Consider the following 18,486-nt stretch of genomic DNA (forward strand, 5'->3'; position numbering starts at 1 on the left):
TATTCAGCCCATTTTAAGGCCCTCCCTGGATTTCAGGCAGCTGACATATCCTCGTTAGAACTTGAAATTGGCATTGGGGGCGGATTCGATCGATCTCACTAAAAATGAGACAAGGAAAGATTGCTGTTTTTCTGAGCCGGGAACTGGGTTGCAATCTCCCCTCCTATGATTTCGGGGACTTTGCCTCCCTTGATCTTCCGTCTTCCTCCTCTTCCCTGGCAAGTGTGCGTACGCTTTCAAGTGCGGGGGTGGTTGCGCGCCGTCGTCGCCAAGGGTGCGCGCACCCGAGAGATCATCGGCTGAAAAGTGGTACAGGCCAAGCTAACGCCCACCGGGCACCCAGTTTGATTGCGAGCTCAACCGGAGCGGGGCCGCGTTAACGTTGACTACATACGTCGATTCGTCGAACTCCTTAGGCTATTCTCCAGGGGTCTGGATTTCGGGAGTTAATTTCATTGCGTGACACGCTAGGCGATAAGATAATTTAATAAATCACCCCAAAACCGGCTCCTGGGGCGAGCGATTAGCGCCAGACGACGAAATTAAAGGGTGTCTACCCCGCGCAGCATCCGACGCGATGCAACCCTGCAATTAATTACGAATCTATATATGTATGTTCATTTACCCGGGTTCACCGTCCATCGGGGAATTATGGTATGGGTGCAGGCCAGTGAAGTGCAGATGCGCGTACAGCTATACACAGGCGAATTATCGTTCCTCTATGTAATTTTGATGACGACCGCTTAGGATCTATCAAGAAAGGACGCGTCGCTACGTCGCTGTTCATTTCCTACTGACTGTCGACTCCCTAAGATACAAACGTTGACTGAATGTACGTATAAAGAATCGAGAAACTGTTGCATTTGGAACAGCTCTTTCAATTTTTTATTCAACTAATTTAATTTTTACACTTTACGAGCCAGTTTTTAACGTATTTCTTCTTTTCTTAGAATGTCTGATGAACAATTTTTATTTTATCGAGAATTCGCGTCTTTTCTTTCCATGTGATATGCACTGCTGCTGGTTTTTATTTTAGCCACATTGCACAATATGTTATTCAGATTACCCAATCATGAGTATTCCCTGATCATTTCAATTTCTAAGGCGGAGTTCGTTTAATGCTGCGAAAAAAGATCCGTCTTTTGGACGGAGAGATTTTAATAACAATTATTTTGTCAACGGTATAAAAATATTAGTAGAAATATTTGGAGATAAAATGTTCCAATCCTGTTCGTTATACTGAATAAATTTATGAATACAGATAAATGTGCATCCTTTTTGATCTGGCTCTAACTGTTGGAATGAAAAATTAAAATACAGTCGGCACAATTAGTATCATACATACCTACATACAATTGGAAGCCGTAACACTTTGATCTTGAAAATTGTGTCCAGGTTTGGGTGGAGGGAGGCAGGCCAGGAGGTAGAGTTAAAATGTACAATAAGTATATCTGGCCGTTGGTTTTGGAAGTGTGCCGTCTCTGCCTCCTCGTCAAGGTGGTTGAATCGAGGTCCGATTCGTCCTGCGGGGGCCGGCTGACAGCCTCCAGGGGGGTGATACTGACGCCAAATTTTCCGGGGCCGTTCGAGGTGCCTATAAAGTGTCGATGGGTGATCGACGCGTCGGATCTGCTGGCAGAAAATGGCTCGATCACGGTATATCTGACGCAGTTGTACGTCTACAAGGGTCTTACGTTCACTGAGTACGCTTACTACGAGTCAGAATCGTCGAATCTTGGCGCTACCAGGATCCAAGAGGTCACCGAGAGCAACATCTTCGACTTCCGGTGGCTTAAGACTTTCCGGCCGATCCTCGTGATCGACTTTGGCCTTGACCGACTCGAGGGAAACCACGTCCGCGTCCTCAACGGACTTCTAAACGTCTTCGGTTTCAACATCACTTACGAGATGTCCGGCGGACCAACCAACCCGAAGTCTTGCTCGGTCAAGGATTGCTCCTACTCCGGGAGCTGTTTCGTCGCAGCGAATTACTCGTAAGCTATTTGCAGTGTAAATCGAAAATTGCAGGCGAGGTTTCGCTGTCCCAAAATTGTTACATTACAGAGAGTTGGAAAACGGTGATATCGGGAAATATATATATCGCGCGATTCTTTCACCTCGTCGTATATGCGCATGAACATACCATTCCCGGTACGACGTGAGAATCGTCAGTCTGACCCCGGGGACTCAGGATGCGCGGAATTTCAATCGCTCTTTTCGCCCACGTATTCCTGGGGGTCCTGTGCAGCCTGGAAAGAATTGTTTGATCAAAGTTTAAACTCCTTGAAGATTAACGTCGACGAAGAAAAGAGAGAACCCCTGGCTTGAGGATCGTTTAATTTAAAATCAGCTATAGCTATATCAGCTATATGTACATCGACCGTCGAGGCCAACCCCCCTGCATTGGAGTAAGATAATCGAAAATTTCGTGGCAGCGACGCGAAGAAGTGCGTTCGAGTGCGGAGGGCGATCAGAAGGGGAGCCGATGCCGGGCTTAGATTGATTAGCAGCGAGGTCTCGTCCCTTTCGCGATTCGCGATCCCTCACAGAATAGACCCTCCCGCAGAAACGTGAGCCAGCAGTCTCTCAACCTCCGAGAAGAATGTAACTAAGAGTCACGCACCCTGCACCTTGCTTATCTTATTTTTTTCCCTCATTTTTATCTACTTTTCTTCGCTTCCCAGCGAGATTCCTATAGGATACAAATGACGCACAACATCGTTCGGACGCGTAGGGTCGTTTGTCTATCGATTAAAATCGCTTACAGGAAGAGTAATGGTATCTTGGGCTATACACAATGTATCGGGCGTATTTTGCAAATCGCTTTTCACTTAGCGTGGATATAAATTTAACGCCGTCATTGCAACGCACCATCGTGCTTCCATGCCTCCATGTGTTTTTTTTCCTCACAGGACCTTCTCGTGCGAATGTTTCGACGGTTTCACCGGGGCAGATTGCTCCAACGGTCCCCTGTGCCTGGATGACCAGCAGCACCCGGTGTGTCAAAATGGAGCGACCTGCAGGTACAGCAATAAGCGTTCAGCCAAAACCGATAAGATGGAATGCGATAAACATCTTCGGTTTGGAACATAAGGAGGTATGATTTCTACTTAATCCTTTTTGAACAGGCACGTGGGGGCTGAGGCGATACGATGCCACTGCGCGGATGGTTTCACCGGAAACTACTGTGAGGTTCAAGCACCGCAAAGATCCGCAAAGGGTAAGCTGATCTCAAACTAGTGCGATAGATCCAATCCTGGAATGTTTAAGCATACAAAAAACTTCAATATTCATTAAACAAACAGTTTAATCGTTACTCATTTTCATTTATTCGGTGCAATTGTCGTACGTGTGTATGTATCGCCCAAGCGAGAGTTTATCCGACCGAGTGCTTTCCGGGCACGATTGTGCTACCTCGGGGATTATAACCGTAGGGAAAAATGCGTCGTTAAAACTTTACCGGAAAAACTTGCTTTGAGCTTTCCGCATGAGTTTTGAGCCGCTTATACATCGTACGATAAACGAACGAACGACCGCAACTTTTTCACTCAAACTTTTCGACGCGCTTTATCTAAATAATAACAATAATAATATTATTCCCAAAAAGTACACGGATCAGTACAATTGAATTGCACACCTAGGTGCATCCCACAGGAAGTCAAAGACTTGTATATAGGGGGACTTTATACTGAACTCCTGTTAAAATAAGACTCACGTATATAAAGAGATATAAAAACGTATACCAGTCAATTTCCATTTATTCTTAATAGTTATTATTCTTAGGTTTTCTCCTCTATTATCAAGCTATGCTGAAATACCGGACGCGTACATTTGGTTAATTCTAATAATTAAATTTTTTTTACCCAGATTCAATTACAATCATTCTACTCGTATGCATCAATTTATCGTTATATTTTCGCTCATCCATTTTTATACTATCACTATAGAATTTTTATCATTATAAAATTTGCCGCGTAACTTTCTAATTGCATTTCAATTCGATAGATTACACGTATATTCCCTGCAACTTTTACAGATTGCACAGACCAGGGATGCGTGCTGCAATGCCCGTTTAACGGGGTGCAAAACAGAGGCTGCAATTGTCGAAACGGAACAAAAATAACAACCGGTAAGTAAATGTGTTTAACAATTATAATATGTCACTCCAGATTATAATTAGCGTCTCGTTTCTCGGTGTAGATCGTTCGAGATTTGAGTGTAGAATAAAACTAACAAACGTGACGTCGGTGAGGATGGTGCTTCTCGCGAATCAAGGCAGCTTGGAGGCACTACTGGTGCGACAGGTAGGACTCTGGTATTATTTCCATAATAAATTGAGCCCCGGAGTTATTTGCCGCGTCGAATTGATCAGATGCAAACGAGATTTCATCACCCTCAATACTCGATTTGCCTCTATTCCCGCATTCGCGGATGAACGTAAAACACAGCTGTGTACTCTGTTCCCCATTTCGCATAAAATCAAAGGAATTGACGCTGAACTTGATCGACTTTTGATCGCTGTATTATAGTTCGAAACGTTTATTACCCACGTCGTAAACTCGTTTCAAACCTAGTTCGAGTTGTGATTCGAGAACTGCCATACCGTGGCTGTATCGAACCCGTAGTTTTCTCGACGAACGTTATCTGGCAGTTCGTAAGTCGCCAGCTTTCTCAATTTTCTGCGAAGTTTATCGGTGAGACCGTGCCTTCCCGGGTCGCCGAGAAAAACACTCGTGCCCTGACGGAGAGCCTCGTCGAGCCAGGTTTCCAGGACCGTAGCGATCTCCTCGTCGTAGAGCAAATCTCCGACGAAGATGACGTCGAAACGTTCGTCGGCTGTCTGGTCCGTCCCGAACGGCTTTGCTAATAAATTTTGACCGGATGTTCTTACTCGCACGTCGTTCAGGGTAGCGTTCATGCCGATTGCCACGCACGCAACTGAAAAAAATCGAAAATTAACACAATGTAAAGTAGGATATAGCGGCACTTTCGTGTTGGTCAATATATTCTAGGAACTCCGAGACGGTGAATTCCGTCGCCGATCGTGACGGGTCAAGGGCGCGGAGAAAGCTTGTCGAAACCTTCTGCTTTTAGAAGGAGACCGGAAAAAATGGGGGAAAATACATTACGAATAAGGTAAAGCACCGTACGCAACGTTTGAACGTTGTCAAAATTATTATACTATTCAAATTATTAGGGGTGTCCATCTCCGTGGTTTTCCCGATGCATAACAACCTACGATAACATCAGTTACTGCAGCGATGAATTACCGTCGTTCGCCGTCGGTGTTGATGGTTAAATTTTTCCTGCGTGGATGCTAATTGTATGCAGATAAACGTTAATTACAATTTATATGTGCATAGACACGCAGTATAGATTTTTCAAATATAGAGCGAAGGTCAGTAACGGGCGGAATGACTTTGATCGTATATAGTAACAAATTCATAAGGTATTTCCAATTAGCTAAATAGCTGTGCATATAAGCGTGGCAGTCGAGCCGAGGACAACTAGTCAATGCCACGATCTCAGGTGATAGATAAATTAATGAAATCTAGAATTGAAATGGAAACTTTTGAGAAAACGGAAATTTTTGTTTGTCACTTGGGTGTATTTTATGTGTCTTGGAAACGGTTGGAACCGAAAATTGGGCTTACCCAAAACCGCTTCGAGCTTTGAACATGAATCAGCAAATTTTAGTAATTTATACTTATATTATAAATCTATGTCAATAATCTTAAAGTGATTAAGTTCCGTTGAAGAATCGCCTCGCATATGGCACAGAGTATAGCATTCTTCTATTGTAAATTAGATAAGAGAGCCCCGTTCTATAAACGGCTACATAAATGCAGATTAGGTGTATACGTGGAAAGCGTGTTTAAATACTGAGTTGCGGAATGAAACCTGTTCCTATGTAAGCGGGCACTATAATTCTATCTGCGTCAATGCCTCTGGCAATACCCGGGACCCGATGTTTGAATGAAACGAACAAGTCAGCTCCTTAGGTAATTCCATACCATATTGTATACTGCATGCACTGTAGCTATATACTCGGCGTAAATCGGCACGATCCGATTCTCGGCGGGGGATAACCATGACGTTTCGCAGAACAGATTTCGCGCTTTTTTATCGGTCGACAGGTATAATTGGTATATCTTACGATACTAACGCAATACAGTGATTTTGCCAATCAGTCTAGACGTGTTATAACTGGCACAAGATCGATTAGAGATTATAAAGACAAGAAGTATAACCGTTCGTTTATCAATGAAAGTACAGATTACGTGTGTATATACGCGAGACGAGCTATTTTTAATATTGTTACAAAGGGTGAAATCACCCGTTTTGCCCCCTCTTTAATGACATAGATAAAAGAGGTTTATAAACGGGTGATTTCACCCTTTGTAACAATATTATAAACGGAAACGGGGAAATACCAGACTCTTACTTAAGCCAATAACCGCTGCATTGCTGCGGTATAATGCATAGTAATATATGCGAGACCTTATTTGTCCGACCGTTTGTCGTCGACTCCAGACTAGTCTCCTGCGTGATAACGATGATTCTATTTTCCTGTTATTGCCTGTTCTTCATTACTCAATAAGAAACACGCGAATGCACCAACCGACATTCTATTTTTGTTCATCGCTTCGTACCGTTAATTGCTTCTATTATGCACATAATCATGCGCAATCTCCAGTCACGCGGAACGAGCGTCTATAAAGAGAAAATAAAAATGCATGCCGAATAATTATCAATTTCTTCTTCATCGGTTTGCACCGCGATGTTATAATCGTTTTATCACGATGTATCTTCTGCGTTAAATCTACTGAAAACAATCCTGCGGTGCAAAAATGAAAAATACCAAAGTTGAGGTTCATAAGGTGATATGAATTTTACACGTTTGAAATTTCGAAACAAAACGATCGTACTCTAAAATTTTCAACTTCTGCTCATAGGTATATTATATATTTATAAAAATAGTCCATTTGTTCGAAAGTGAAGGTGTTGCATTAACTTTAGTATATGCACGCAGATGGGCCACTGGTCTGAAAATTGACGGAAGCAAGTTTATAAATGTATATAATAAATATGTATAGCACATCCCCTAACTACTCGCTATACGTCCCTCTGTTCACCGAAAATTATCTCATTTCCTGCCGTGTCAGGAGATATGTATATTCATCGAACGCCTTTCAGACAAATGACTTTATACCCAGAGGCCTAGGCTGATACATCTTTTTGATATTCCACAAAACGCTCATGTTACGCGTTCTTGGCCATTCTCAAAAATAGAATAGCCACGGTGATGAACGACAAGAGTTCGCGGCTGCCGCTTAGTCTTCAAACCGACGTACACGCACACATGCGCGAGTGTTCACGCTAATTGCTGTAAAACTGGGTCTAGTTCCGTTTTAACGTCCGCACTTTCACACATCTCGGAAATGTCGTAACGCCGCTACTTTTTCAATGACCAGAATCAATTCACTTCCATTTTTATTGACTCTGTGAGTGTTTTTAGTTCGACACGATGCTGGCATATCTCATAACCAAGCTCAAAGTTACGTAATAAACAAGGAAAACCAAACCTGGGTCAATATCGTTCGCGATAACGAGACGAGCTCCTCGGAGTTTCGCAGCTATAGCAACTGCCCCGCAACCGGCCCCCAGGTCCAAGACGACAGACTTGTCTTTCAGGAGTTCATCGCCACGGTCTAGGACGAATCTGGCTAAAGCTTGTCCACCGGGCCAGAATATGCTCCAGAATGGTTCTGCGAACGTCGTGTTTCCATTAGCTGTTGAAGGCGCTGGGGCATGGTACAAAGGGCAATTAGGGGTCAAAAGATGCAGCCGTATCTCCGGAGTGAGATGAGCCCGCGATATTTCCGTGCTTCCGATGATCGTCTGCTGCAACATCCGATTGTTGGGATGTTCTGATTTTTGCGCGGTATGCTTGCTTCCGAGAGACGTCGAGTATTCGGCTACTGTTGATTTTCCTCGATCCGCAGTTCGCCGAAAAGAAGTTACGCGCTTCACGATAAGCGTCGCCCACATCGCACTCACACGTGCCGGTATCTTTCAGCTGTAAAAAAAGAAAACAGTTAGTATTTTGAACTGTTTGATTTCCATGTAAATTATTATGAGTTACAGACACATGCTCTTATTTCTGTCATTTTCACAGGTCAGCACGATTCGCATCGTGTAACGTATACCCGCATTAGAATCACAGAAAAAATAGCAAATAGACGTCAGGATGCAGGATGGCGAACGATTTACCATGACGTAGACTAAAATTAAGGAACTTGCCGGAAAATGATTAGCTATGCATTAATTTCCAGCTGAGAATTTTCCGCGGTTATATTTCAAACTCTTGGGGGGTTTACAAGTGAATGTCGAAAACTATCCGTATTGTTTAGTATGCGTGAATGCACATTCATTCTGTAGACATAGTCGTTAATGTTGATAAACGGGCTCGGGTATAAACCGCCTGTTTTCCTTATAACGTGCTGAATCATCGTATACCAGGCAACAATATTTTGTGATTACACGACGGGCGATACAGACTTGTGAAGAGAGAGATATCATTGGACTGGTTGAGATTTCGCCACGCATGTTTGGGCGTGCGCGATAAAGAACTGAAAATAAGGAAAAATAATAATGCACAACAGGTGAAAAATATTGGAGGACTCTTCTGTTTTGTTTAAGACGATGAATAAATCCACGCTAAGACTTGAAATGCGGGGATTTTAGGATTTTACGCAATTTTGATTTCTCGGACGATCAAAAAGGTCGCTCCAAGCAAGAAGATTTGGAAAAGATCGTATACGAATTCTATGAATTACACCGAACGTTTTAGAGTATAGCGATTTCTGGCCCCTCATTCTGTAGCTTTTATCACCGTTTTCACAGGTGATAAGAGTCATTATGACCAACCGAAAACTTTGAAATTTCTACTCTGTCACCTTTGATCGAATTACGGAATCAGGCACGCATAGGGGGGCCATGGACTTCGTCCATTCAACCGATTCATCCGTTCAAAAGTTGTTCTGATGAGTCACTTTTGTGAGGGGGAAGGACTGGAGCGAGAGAGAGAATGGAACGTAATAAACTGCACTGAAACCGGAGAGAAGAAGCGAGAAAGGAGAGAAATGACGTGCGGAATTCCAGCCGCTTTCTCACTCTTGAATCCAGTCTAAACCCGACCTTTAAGCGACAGGCAATTAAACAGAGTTGTTCCCCAACGCTGACGGTTGCGTCAGACGTTTTTGAATTCCTCACGGTATTTGTTTTACACGTTAAACGGATCAGCTGTCTATGCTACACGGTTCGAGTTTAACAATTAATGATTCAACCATGGCTTTTATAATACAGCACACTATCTTTGATCCCAGTAACGGAGACTCGAGGTTGCCATCTGTATCAATAAAAGTTCTTCCGACAGACCGGCACCAAAATCTTTCGCCGAATTTGTAATGTCTGATATATAAAATGCATTGAGGAAAATGATTATGGTTACAGGAATAGTACATAAGTCCTAGGAAACCAGTTGCGTTTGGTGAGTATTCTTCTCGTTTCGTGTACCGGCTTTTACGCGTATGTCGTTATACGTACAGGACTCACACTAAAGCGCGATTCCGCGCCCGGGAAACTTATACGATTCCGAGGAGTCTCAATTGGTTGCCAAGTGGTGTGCGATCGAGTCTCGCCCCGTGTATGTATACGCCTCCAAATAGCCCACAAACGAGAGTGCGACGCAATCGTCGGCAACACGGATAACGGAGGAACGGAAGAATTTCACTGGAATAACCCTGACCACGTGATCCGGGTGACCCGGAGGGGATTCATCGCCTCCATATATAGGGGAACGGCATCGCGGACACGACACTCGTGTAACATTTATTCAGCCGACTTGTTAAACGATACGTTTAAAGCGGCTCTTACTGTGCAGTGAGAAATCATTCGAGAGACCTGAAAACCGAGAAAAGGATTACGTGTTAGAATCGACTCCATAACAAACGTGTCCAAAGTGCGTTGTATTGTTTAATCGAGTGATAATCGATATTGTATGTGAATAACGTACAGTGATTCGGGAAACTACCCGCAACCAAAGGAGTCCATTGATTAATCGATTAGAACTACCACTGACCTTCGGATCGATCAATTGTTTTCATCCGACGTAAGAATTCCACCCACGGCCAACAAGGTTCAATCGTTCCGGTCGAAAATTGACAGAGAAGAACTGCGAACCACTACCAAAATGACTTACAAGGATGTACTTGCTGTTCCACCGCCACAGAACGTCAGTTTTGAAAGGTGAGGAAACAAGTTGAAGTTGCATATTGAAATATGTGAAATTGTTTGCAAGATATTGGCATGGTCTGGTCAAATAAACTGCAAAGTAAAATAATGATGAAATAATCGTTGAAACGGTGACAGATAAGATAAGGAAACATGGGATGGGACGGGGTAAATTTGAACTCAAAGAATCTCACTACAACTCGTTCTAACTAGCCAAAACCATAACTTTTGTTCAATTTCAACGATATTCCAGATCTGATTGTTTGTGAATGAATCCTCTATAAATCAACCGTGATAAATGTTTCATTCAATGACCTTTCACACGACAAAGTCCTGGTTATTATAAAATCATTTGCTTTCTGGTCAGGGGACATTGCTATTACGAAACTCAATTAGTTAATTAACTCATCGGGTGAATCTTCCAAACTCTTACTCTGTAAATCTTTTGACCAAATCTAAAGCCATCTTGACCATCTTACCCTCAAGCTTTTACACTTGTGATATATATTCACGTTTCGCTATTAAGAAATACCCGCTATAACAATATCTGATAACTTACAGTGGCAAACTTCCATCCAACCTTCAGCAAGAGCTAAGATCTCAGGGGACAGGAATGCAGGTGACATGTGGTATGCGGCCTACTCTGCAAGCCCTCGCCTCTCGGGGTTGTCGAAGCCTGCAAGGGAGCGTATGCCTTGTTTCATTGTACGAGAAGACGGATTCGGCATGGCATCTCCAGATGACCCTACTCGAAGCCTATTGTCGCGAGCATGATATCGAGGTCGTTAGAGTACGAGCCGAGTACTTGAGGGCGGCGTTGGGTCCTCAGCATATGGACATTTCTTGCGTCTTGATAGCACCGGAAGACCCATTTGACCTAGAACCACCTGCGTGATTTGTCAGTTGGATATGAATTATTTGAAAGAAAAAAAAAATTGAAACATTTTGGATAAAATTTCGCGGGAACCGCGAGACCACATAGATGTGCTGAAAGCATCTTGAGCTGGAAAATTTGTCTCACATGAGGGTGGAAGAAGATAAATCCACAATGTTTTGTGCGCGATGTCCTGTAAGACATAATATGCTGAATTTGTATAGTTGTGTATATGCATATATGTATGTGTAAGAGGACAGAAGCGAAAATTGAGAGAGCGAGAGTTAAGAAATGTTCGCTATTTATTAATAGGCGAACTGGAAAAAAAATAAATAAATGAATAAGAAGCAACCTTTTGCCACTGGTGTTTTGGCAGTTTCTTATTTCTTTGTTATTTATGAAGAATATGGAGAAATATATTGTTGTATGTATAATTTGAAAAATTAACATATCTATATATATGTATAGGAAATTTAAAGATATATGATAAATTATGAAAATAAACGTATATTTATAGAACATAATACGGCAATCTTATTTTTACCCTGAAAAATCATCCTCATTCTCTTTAATTGCATATGAAAAATTTTCTGTGAAAAAATTGTATCGAACGTCATTACTTATATCACTCGAGGAAAAATCAGAAGAAAAAAAAACCCAAAGCGAAACTTTCCCCTGATGCAGAAACTGGGCGTACTGATGCGTAAACATTTCCTGAGGGAAGTTAAATAGTTGACAATTGTTTTTCAGATTGCCAAATACTTAAGGAACGCTAACATATCTTCGGTGGAGGAGCTCAAAATCTTAAGCATAACGTGAGTAGGTGTATATATATATATATATATATATATATATATATATTACATACACCAAAAATCCATGGTCAAGATGGAGTATTAAACGTAAAATTGGATCTAGTACTTTTTGTAAGGATGAAAATTTTCCCTCTGGATATCACATTTCGGCGTCCTGCCACATTATCTTAACTGTTTCATCACGCAGACCGACTTCAGAGGTGGTTTTTCACTTCTTTGGAAACACATATGATGGGGATAAAATACGAGAGTCTTTCAATCGGCTGGTACAACGACGTCGTCTCGGGGACATATCGCTTGAATCGACACATTTCACTTTCCAGCAAAAGCCTGCGCTGAAGTTGCAGGTGAGAGTGCTAATCTATCGTATTCACATATATACTATACGTTGTTTGACAGATGTTGCAATAGACCACTTTCTCCAAAACTCCGAGTGTTTCAGAACGTACGAATCAATCAGCTTAACGAGCGAGAAGTACGATTAGGTGACCAGTTTATCGTATCATGCGTCGCCCAGGGCAGCTACAACCTCACATTTACCTGGTACAAAGATGGAATGTTGGTTAATACGAGTAAAGCAACAAGGTGATGAATACAATAAGACGATTTTTCACTCAATCAAGTAATTTGACTCCATCAATGAATAACCGCAATGAAATATATTCGAACATGCCTGTTGTATTTTAGAGAAATTTGGGTGAAACTTTTACCTAATGACGGGTCGGATCAGTACACCTCTTTGCTTGGAATAGATAGATCAACATTGCTCGACGCAGGCCAATATACTTGTCAAGTGATTGACTGGGGCATGGAGCAATGCAAGAGCTTGACCATCGACATACGGGACGAGCCAAATGTCAGAGTGGTTCCGATGAGCGCGACCATTGAAAAGGTTAGTGATGGTTGTACTGTAAATTGTAAAGCTATGACCCCCACTTCTGGCAGTATTCTGATGTGGGATTAACTAGATTAACTAGAATTAAATTAGAATTTTCATTACCCAGGGAAGCAATATTCAACTGAAGTGCTTGACCCCCAACATGCGGAGCATTGGCATAGGGTTCGGCTGGAGCAAAAATCGTGCATTATTGAAGCTCGAGCCCGGAAGTGAAGTGTGGGAGGATCTCTTTCCAGCCGGCAGTATATTGAAGATTACAAACGCACAAGTACGTTGGTACCTGCAACATAAAGTTTTCATTCAACCGACTTAGGCGTTTTATGTGCATATTTACAAGTGTAATGTGCTCATACCCTCATGTCAAATTCCAGAAATCAGCAATATACACGTGCAACGTTGCTCAGAGATCGATGGCGGTTCGAGTGGAGGTCGTTAATCGTACGCGGATACCGATATGTCTCAGAGAAAGAGCATGGGGAGTGAGGTGGCCGGACACTGGACCAGGATTGGAGGCGCTTCTTGATTGCCCGGAGAATTTTTTTGGTCACCGTATAGCTAGGCTCTGTTCCATGAAGGATGCAACGACGCCAGAATGGCAGCTGCCCGATTTCTCTGCTTGTCTCTACGAGCCCTTGTTCACTCCCTACAACAATGTAAGTCGAATTAGTTTGAAGGTATTGATTTCTTCTAAAATTTACGCTTATCTATAGGTGGTTTGTTCATTTATCATACATAAAGGGTTCATTTTTTCATTCCAAAGTTTCAAAGTTTAACACTAGGATACCAGAATACGACAGGCGCCGAAACTGTAAAAGCATACTGGAACCTCTTGCGGTCCAGGAAAACTCCTCTGTATCCGGGTGAGGGGGATCGCATAGTCGCACTTTTGTGGGAAATCGAACAATATCTAAACGCTACAAAGGAACTTACTGACTTGACTCATTCAGCCGAACCTTTTATGCGGATCGTTAATTTCGTTGTCGCGAATGAACACTCTGTGCTGAATGAACAGGTAAGCCGATAACTTTGTTCCAGTCCACAACATAACAATGGCCAACTGCCTGCATCTAATTGTTTTTCCAGCAACTGACACTGATGCAACAACTGACCCGTCGTAATTTGGTGTACTGGGCTGAACAGGCGCACCCACCTCAAATGCACCTCGCACTGTCAGCGATGGTGGCTGACGTACTTCCATTGCAAATAGATAACAGCGATGGTGTGACCCGGACGATGAGAATTCCTGGGCCTGATTTTATGTGAGTAATGGGTATAATTACATCTAGAGCTGCAATGAGAATTTTATCATCCACTCCTTCCAACTGCTAATTAGGTATCCCAAATGGTACAAAGACAACGTTCTTATCCGTGTGAAGAGAAGTGATTTAATAGGAAAAAGGACAGACGATACAACTAGCGGAGTCAGTATCGTGTACAAAAACCTGTCAGGCTTATTGCCGAATGTGTACGTCACGGAACTCGAGTGAGTAGACGCTGTATGCTGATAACAAATGAATGAATAATACGCATATCGATGAGTGATGGTTTTAACAATATGAATAACCAATCATATTCTACTGTGTGCTTTTTGATTAAGCGATGGTACAGATCTTGAGTATCGAATTAATTCGCGGATCGTAACGGTAGATGCAATATTGCCGGAAAAAAAGGTGGCAAAGCTTTCTATACAAGGCAAAATATCGGTCGACCTACTGTTACGTCATATCCAAAATCACTCTGGCATATGGAACATATCGTGCGGGGCGGCAGATTTTACAGGTTCATGGAATCTCAATACCTGTGTCAGCAATACCCTTCAGGACGGCACCGCAACGCAGTGTGTTTGTCCTCATCCTGGAACCTTCGCCGTATTTCTGACAGCACGGGCAGTTCGGGTAAGTGCTTCGAATCTGGGTATTCTTCAAACTTTCAATTGTTAAGCATGCTTTCCTCGACTGCCGCTTCGTCTGAAACAAAAAAGTCTTAATGTAATCGATGTTCGCTATTTCAGGTGGCCCTAGCAAAACACAAAAAAGCCACTCTGGTGGTGATGGTGGGCTGTGGAAGCTGCCTATTCCAGTGCTTGCTCACATCTATCATCCTGGGCTCATATTGGTGGAAGAATCGTACCTGGCTCAATTTTCTTAAGGTACAATGTTGCACCGGGCTTATTGGAGCAATGGGGATATTCAGTTACGCCACTTATCAAACCCTACCAGAGGTATGTATCTGTCTAAATTAACGATTACTCTTCACCTGCAAATCTCTTCAGTACGAATATTGCGAATCAATGTAATGAGTTTTCAAATTTATTAATATTTTTAAAAGCAGCTGTATAGACGCAATTGAAGCTTACAATAATTCACAAGTAAAGCATAAAAATATATTTATACATATCCAGAAAAAGATTAAAATCAAAGCTAAAACCGATATTTTTATTTATGTCCCAAACAATACGGAAGTTAGTTATTTTTTTGTATTCATTAAAATATAATAAGACTGAGTAATTGGTAAATGTTGCAAAATAGGACGTTTATGCACAACGCATTGAAACTCTTGTTTTATTAGTCTCACTTTACATAAAAACAAGTAAAGCAACTTTATTTAATGTTTTTACTTTTACTATTGGTTATATTTCAAAAAATTACTTGATCATAATCATGATAGTGAAAAATTTTGTTAAAAATTTCTCATGTGTGGGTGCATAGTCCACCTCTGCAAGGGACCAAACATGGTTTCTCACGCAAATTTTCTGTAAATTTATCAACATTCACCAATAAATAATAATAATTTATTTATTTGGTCGCAGAGCACCTTCTCCCTGGTAGCTATATCTCTTGAGGCATTTCTTCTTGTTGGCATGTCAGCTCCGATATCCCAGGCAATGATTATTTATGCCGAACTAACCCAGGTTCAACAGAGCCAGCACCTTCAGCCCACGGTGATCGCGGTAATCACAGGTGAGGTATCTAATGTATTCATTTCTTAAACTGAACAACTGATACTCACAGCATTCAATCACGCCCATGTTAAATCCCAAGGAGTTCCAGTCCTGGCGGTTCTGGCGACCGAACTAGCCCACAAAAGCACCGGTTGGCATCACGAGTCTTGGTGGCTGATGACTGGAAGTGGGGTCTTCAACATATTCATAACTTGCGCCACGATCATGGTCCTCATATTCATTCTGCTGCACATCGGTATTGTACACAAGGCCCATGCTCTTGTTGCAGAAAACATTCTGAAAAAAGAAACGATAGAAATGAGGTAATATGCATTATGGGAAGCACGTTGGCTTGACTTAATTTAAAAATTTTTTTCCACAGAATGCGGCTGCTCCGTCGTGCTGCTGTAGTATTGTGCGGTATTATATCGATGGAGACCTCGTCAGTTTTATACGTCAACTCATCATCCACAATCGTTCACTACGTATTCGCTACGTTATGTGCTCTGTTGGTGGGTAAAGCGAAGAAGAGAAAAGAGAACCCGACAATATTTGAAATGTTTAATCCGTTCTTTTTCAGGGATTTATTGTGATAGTCGGGTACGTGTTGAACAGTGAAATTCAATTGGTAACTCCGCTATTCCAGAAATTGAAGTGGAAGGCTAAGTTGAGCGATGAAGAGATTTCCGACCCAGTGAAAGGTAATAACTAACAATTGAGACTATCGCAGTTACATTTAGTCGGATGGCATCTAAGTATAAAAATTGATTGTTTCCACACCCGGTAGTCTGCTCAAGGAGTAATGAAAGTTCAGAAAACGAGGTGGGTCAATCGATGCAGCTGAACGAGCCATCGTACTTGGAAGTCCGTGGGGTGGCAGCGGGTAGCATAGATACTCGAGAATACGGTGCTGAGCCGGCGGTACCGTCTTACAAGAGTTTCGGAATCCCATTAGGGGGTAGATTCCTGCCGGAGATTCGAATCGACGGTACGGACAATGTGAATTTGGAAAACTACAGCACGAGCCCAAGGAAGTATCAGGAAGTAAGGCTCGAGCCTCCGGAAGTCGGGGGAATCGGAAACGCAATGACGGGTGCGGGGTCAAGCGGGAGCGCAATTTACGCGTTCGATTCGAATTACGAGGGCGTCGAGCATCGAACGCTGAGGGACTTCAACCCGTACATCGTTCAGGCTCCGAGTGTACCTCTGCAGGGCGTTATGCCCGGAAGTTGCAGCGGTTCGGCGACGGTTCTCTGCAGCGCCGACGTCGAATCGCGGCTGATGAAGATCGGAACGATGCCTGACGTAACACTGGCCGTAAAACCGACCGAGATCGAACTGCGGCCGGTTGAAGTGAAGGCGAGGGACAATGTCAGTCCGATACCGGACATAGCGAATACAAGCGAACGGAAACAGCCCGACGGTGAAGAGAATGCACCGGAAATTATCGTCACCGATTGCGAAAGCACAGCAAGCGGGATGCTAGATCGTATTTCTCACGATCTTGACTATCTGTTAAATCGTAAACACGGCAACGAGTCGTAATGACTGACAAATTGTTCACGGGAATGACTGTGTTTTTGTTGGTCTTGCCAAATTAAGTTTACCTACGATCCGAAGAAAGTTGGTACGCTCGCTCTACTTGTTATGGGGGTACCCTTAGGGTGGTCTACTAATACTACTAATACTAATTTGTATGTACACGGTATGTATGCACATGCATACACTTATACAATAGATGTGATCCGTCCTTCTTCTAGCTCCATTTCATCGCACCTTTTCGTTTTACACATCGATTCGTTATAGTCAACATTATAAGCGATATGCACCGGCAATGACATTGTTGTATAATAAAGAATTCCTCACGCCTGTATTTCTTTCTGCCAATGCGAATTGTACGGAATTTAAAATGATTGTTCAGAGATATGATTATAGTATATGTATAACTTGATAGGGTATTATATGTCATAAATAAGTTGTAAATAATTTTTAACGAGGACAGGTGTTTCCGCCATACACACATATACGTAAAAAAACATACATACGCATTTGTACGCGATCAATAGTGTGTGTAAATATAGGTATGTGTGTGTATGTGTATAATTATAATATACATATACTATTATATTTATTCAAATTATATAAATTTGTTGTACGGAAAATTTTAATTAATGATACACTAATAAATTAAACAATATACAATTATTTAATTAATATTATATGAAAAATTTTTCCATGACAAATAATTAAACCAATGATAAATCTCTGTAAATTTTATATAAATATCATACCTCGGTGATATACATTATACAATTATTGAACCGTACGTGGACGTATACGTGTTTGAATATATTTGTTATTTTATCCCACCTTTTTACACTTTAAGATTAGTAATTATTACTAATATTATTTACAAAATCTATTAGTAGTTATATACTCTGACTAGTTCTTTGTGCCATGACCTAGTTAGTTGTTCGAAAAAAAAAAAAAATTAACAGAAAAATAATTATTATGTATGTTACATACGTACACGTTTACAAAACATTCTCGGAAGGTTTGTTTTTTCAATGAAAAATTCTGGTTTAATCAAATGCGACAGTTGGTACGTGCGTATGGAAAATTCTTTTTTCGAAAAATAAGACACATTGGCAACGTATACATA

The 18,486-nt window shown here is 41.9% G+C and overlaps 3 protein-coding genes and 1 long non-coding RNA gene across 9 annotated transcripts; 2 read left to right on the forward strand and 2 right to left on the reverse strand.

The window, feature by feature from the left end:
* The first annotated feature begins 1,434 nt into the window (after window positions 1-1,434).
* On the forward strand, window positions 1,435-18,297 carry LOC107222762. Of its 3 annotated transcripts, none has more exons than XM_046739018.1 (21): window positions 1,435-1,994; window positions 2,913-3,023; window positions 3,129-3,220; window positions 4,037-4,129; window positions 4,201-4,304; window positions 11,921-11,985; window positions 12,173-12,332; window positions 12,428-12,570; window positions 12,673-12,877; window positions 12,990-13,151; window positions 13,255-13,536; window positions 13,644-13,895; window positions 13,967-14,142; window positions 14,217-14,366; window positions 14,481-14,778; window positions 14,895-15,104; window positions 15,693-15,843; window positions 15,925-16,147; window positions 16,207-16,336; window positions 16,405-16,525; window positions 16,612-18,297. In XM_046739018.1, exons 1-21 carry the CDS (start codon window positions 1,435-1,437, stop codon window positions 17,367-17,369), a joined length of 4,446 nt encoding a protein of 1,481 aa, XP_046594974.1. In that variant the 3' UTR covers window positions 17,370-18,297. The 3 variants fall into 3 exon arrangements, with proteins under 3 accessions (XP_046594974.1, XP_046594975.1, XP_046594976.1); XM_046739019.1 differs by having other exon boundaries at window positions 15,795-15,843; XM_046739020.1 differs by having other exon boundaries at window positions 14,895-15,032; window positions 15,795-15,843.
* LOC107222772 (electron transfer flavoprotein beta subunit lysine methyltransferase-like) lies at window positions 3,138-9,790 on the reverse strand. Of its 4 annotated transcripts, none has more exons than XM_046739041.1 (4): window positions 9,610-9,790; window positions 7,587-8,080; window positions 4,604-4,938; window positions 3,138-3,256 (listed from the first exon to the last, which is right to left on the reverse strand). In XM_046739041.1, exons 2-4 carry the CDS (start codon window positions 8,050-8,052, stop codon window positions 3,173-3,175), a joined length of 885 nt encoding a protein of 294 aa, XP_046594997.1. In that variant the 5' UTR covers window positions 8,053-8,080; window positions 9,610-9,790; the 3' UTR covers window positions 3,138-3,172. The 4 variants fall into 4 exon arrangements, with proteins under 4 accessions (XP_046594997.1, XP_015517762.2, XP_046594999.1 ...); XM_015662276.2 differs by having other exon boundaries at window positions 9,619-9,789; XM_046739043.1 differs by having other exon boundaries at window positions 9,526-9,611.
* On the forward strand, window positions 9,886-11,481 carry LOC107222773. Its single transcript, XM_015662277.2, has 2 exons — window positions 9,886-10,311; window positions 10,858-11,481. Exons 1-2 carry the CDS (start codon window positions 10,256-10,258, stop codon window positions 11,189-11,191), a joined length of 390 nt encoding a protein of 129 aa, XP_015517763.1. The 5' UTR covers window positions 9,886-10,255; the 3' UTR covers window positions 11,192-11,481.
* On the reverse strand, window positions 13,432-15,989 carry LOC124294234. Its single transcript, XR_006904178.1, has 3 exons — window positions 15,893-15,989; window positions 14,682-14,850; window positions 13,432-13,526 (listed from the first exon to the last, which is right to left on the reverse strand). It is a non-coding gene; the product is annotated as an uncharacterized LOC124294234 (long non-coding RNA).
* Window positions 18,298-18,486: the final 189 nt, after the last annotated feature.

This window comes from Neodiprion lecontei, chromosome 4, assembly GCF_021901455.1.
Source record: "Neodiprion lecontei isolate iyNeoLeco1 chromosome 4, iyNeoLeco1.1, whole genome shotgun sequence".
NCBI lineage: Eukaryota > Metazoa > Arthropoda > Insecta > Hymenoptera > Diprionidae > Neodiprion > Neodiprion lecontei.

Bases quoted from the DNA above. Each gene is read 5' to 3' on its own strand.
- LOC107222762 (XM_046739018.1), top strand. From the start codon at position 1,435: ATGTACAATAAGTATATCTGGCCGTTGGTTTTGGAAGTGTGCCGTCTC. The intron at 1,995-2,912 runs GTAAGCTATTTG...TTTTCCTCACAG, and splicing joins TTCGTCGCAGCGAATTACTC to GACCTTCTCGTGCGAATGTT. The intron at 4,305-11,920 runs GTAGGACTCTGG...ATTGTTTTTCAG, and splicing joins AGGCACTACTGGTGCGACAG to ATTGCCAAATACTTAAGGAA.
- LOC107222772 (XM_046739041.1), bottom strand. From the start codon at position 8,052: ATGTGGGCGACGCTTATCGTGAAGCGCGTAACTTCTTTTCGGCGAACT. The intron at 4,939-7,586 runs GTTTGGTTTTCC...GATTTTTTTCAG, and splicing joins CGCGAACGATATTGACCCAG to TTGCGTGCGTGGCAATCGGC. The intron at 3,257-4,603 runs GTATGGCAGTTC...TAAACATTCCAG, and splicing joins ACGGGTTCGATACAGCCACG to GATTGGATCTATCGCACTAG.
- LOC107222773 (XM_015662277.2), top strand. From the start codon at position 10,256: ATGACTTACAAGGATGTACTTGCTGTTCCACCGCCACAGAACGTCAGT. The intron at 10,312-10,857 runs GTGAGGAAACAA...GATAACTTACAG, and splicing joins CAGAACGTCAGTTTTGAAAG to TGGCAAACTTCCATCCAACC.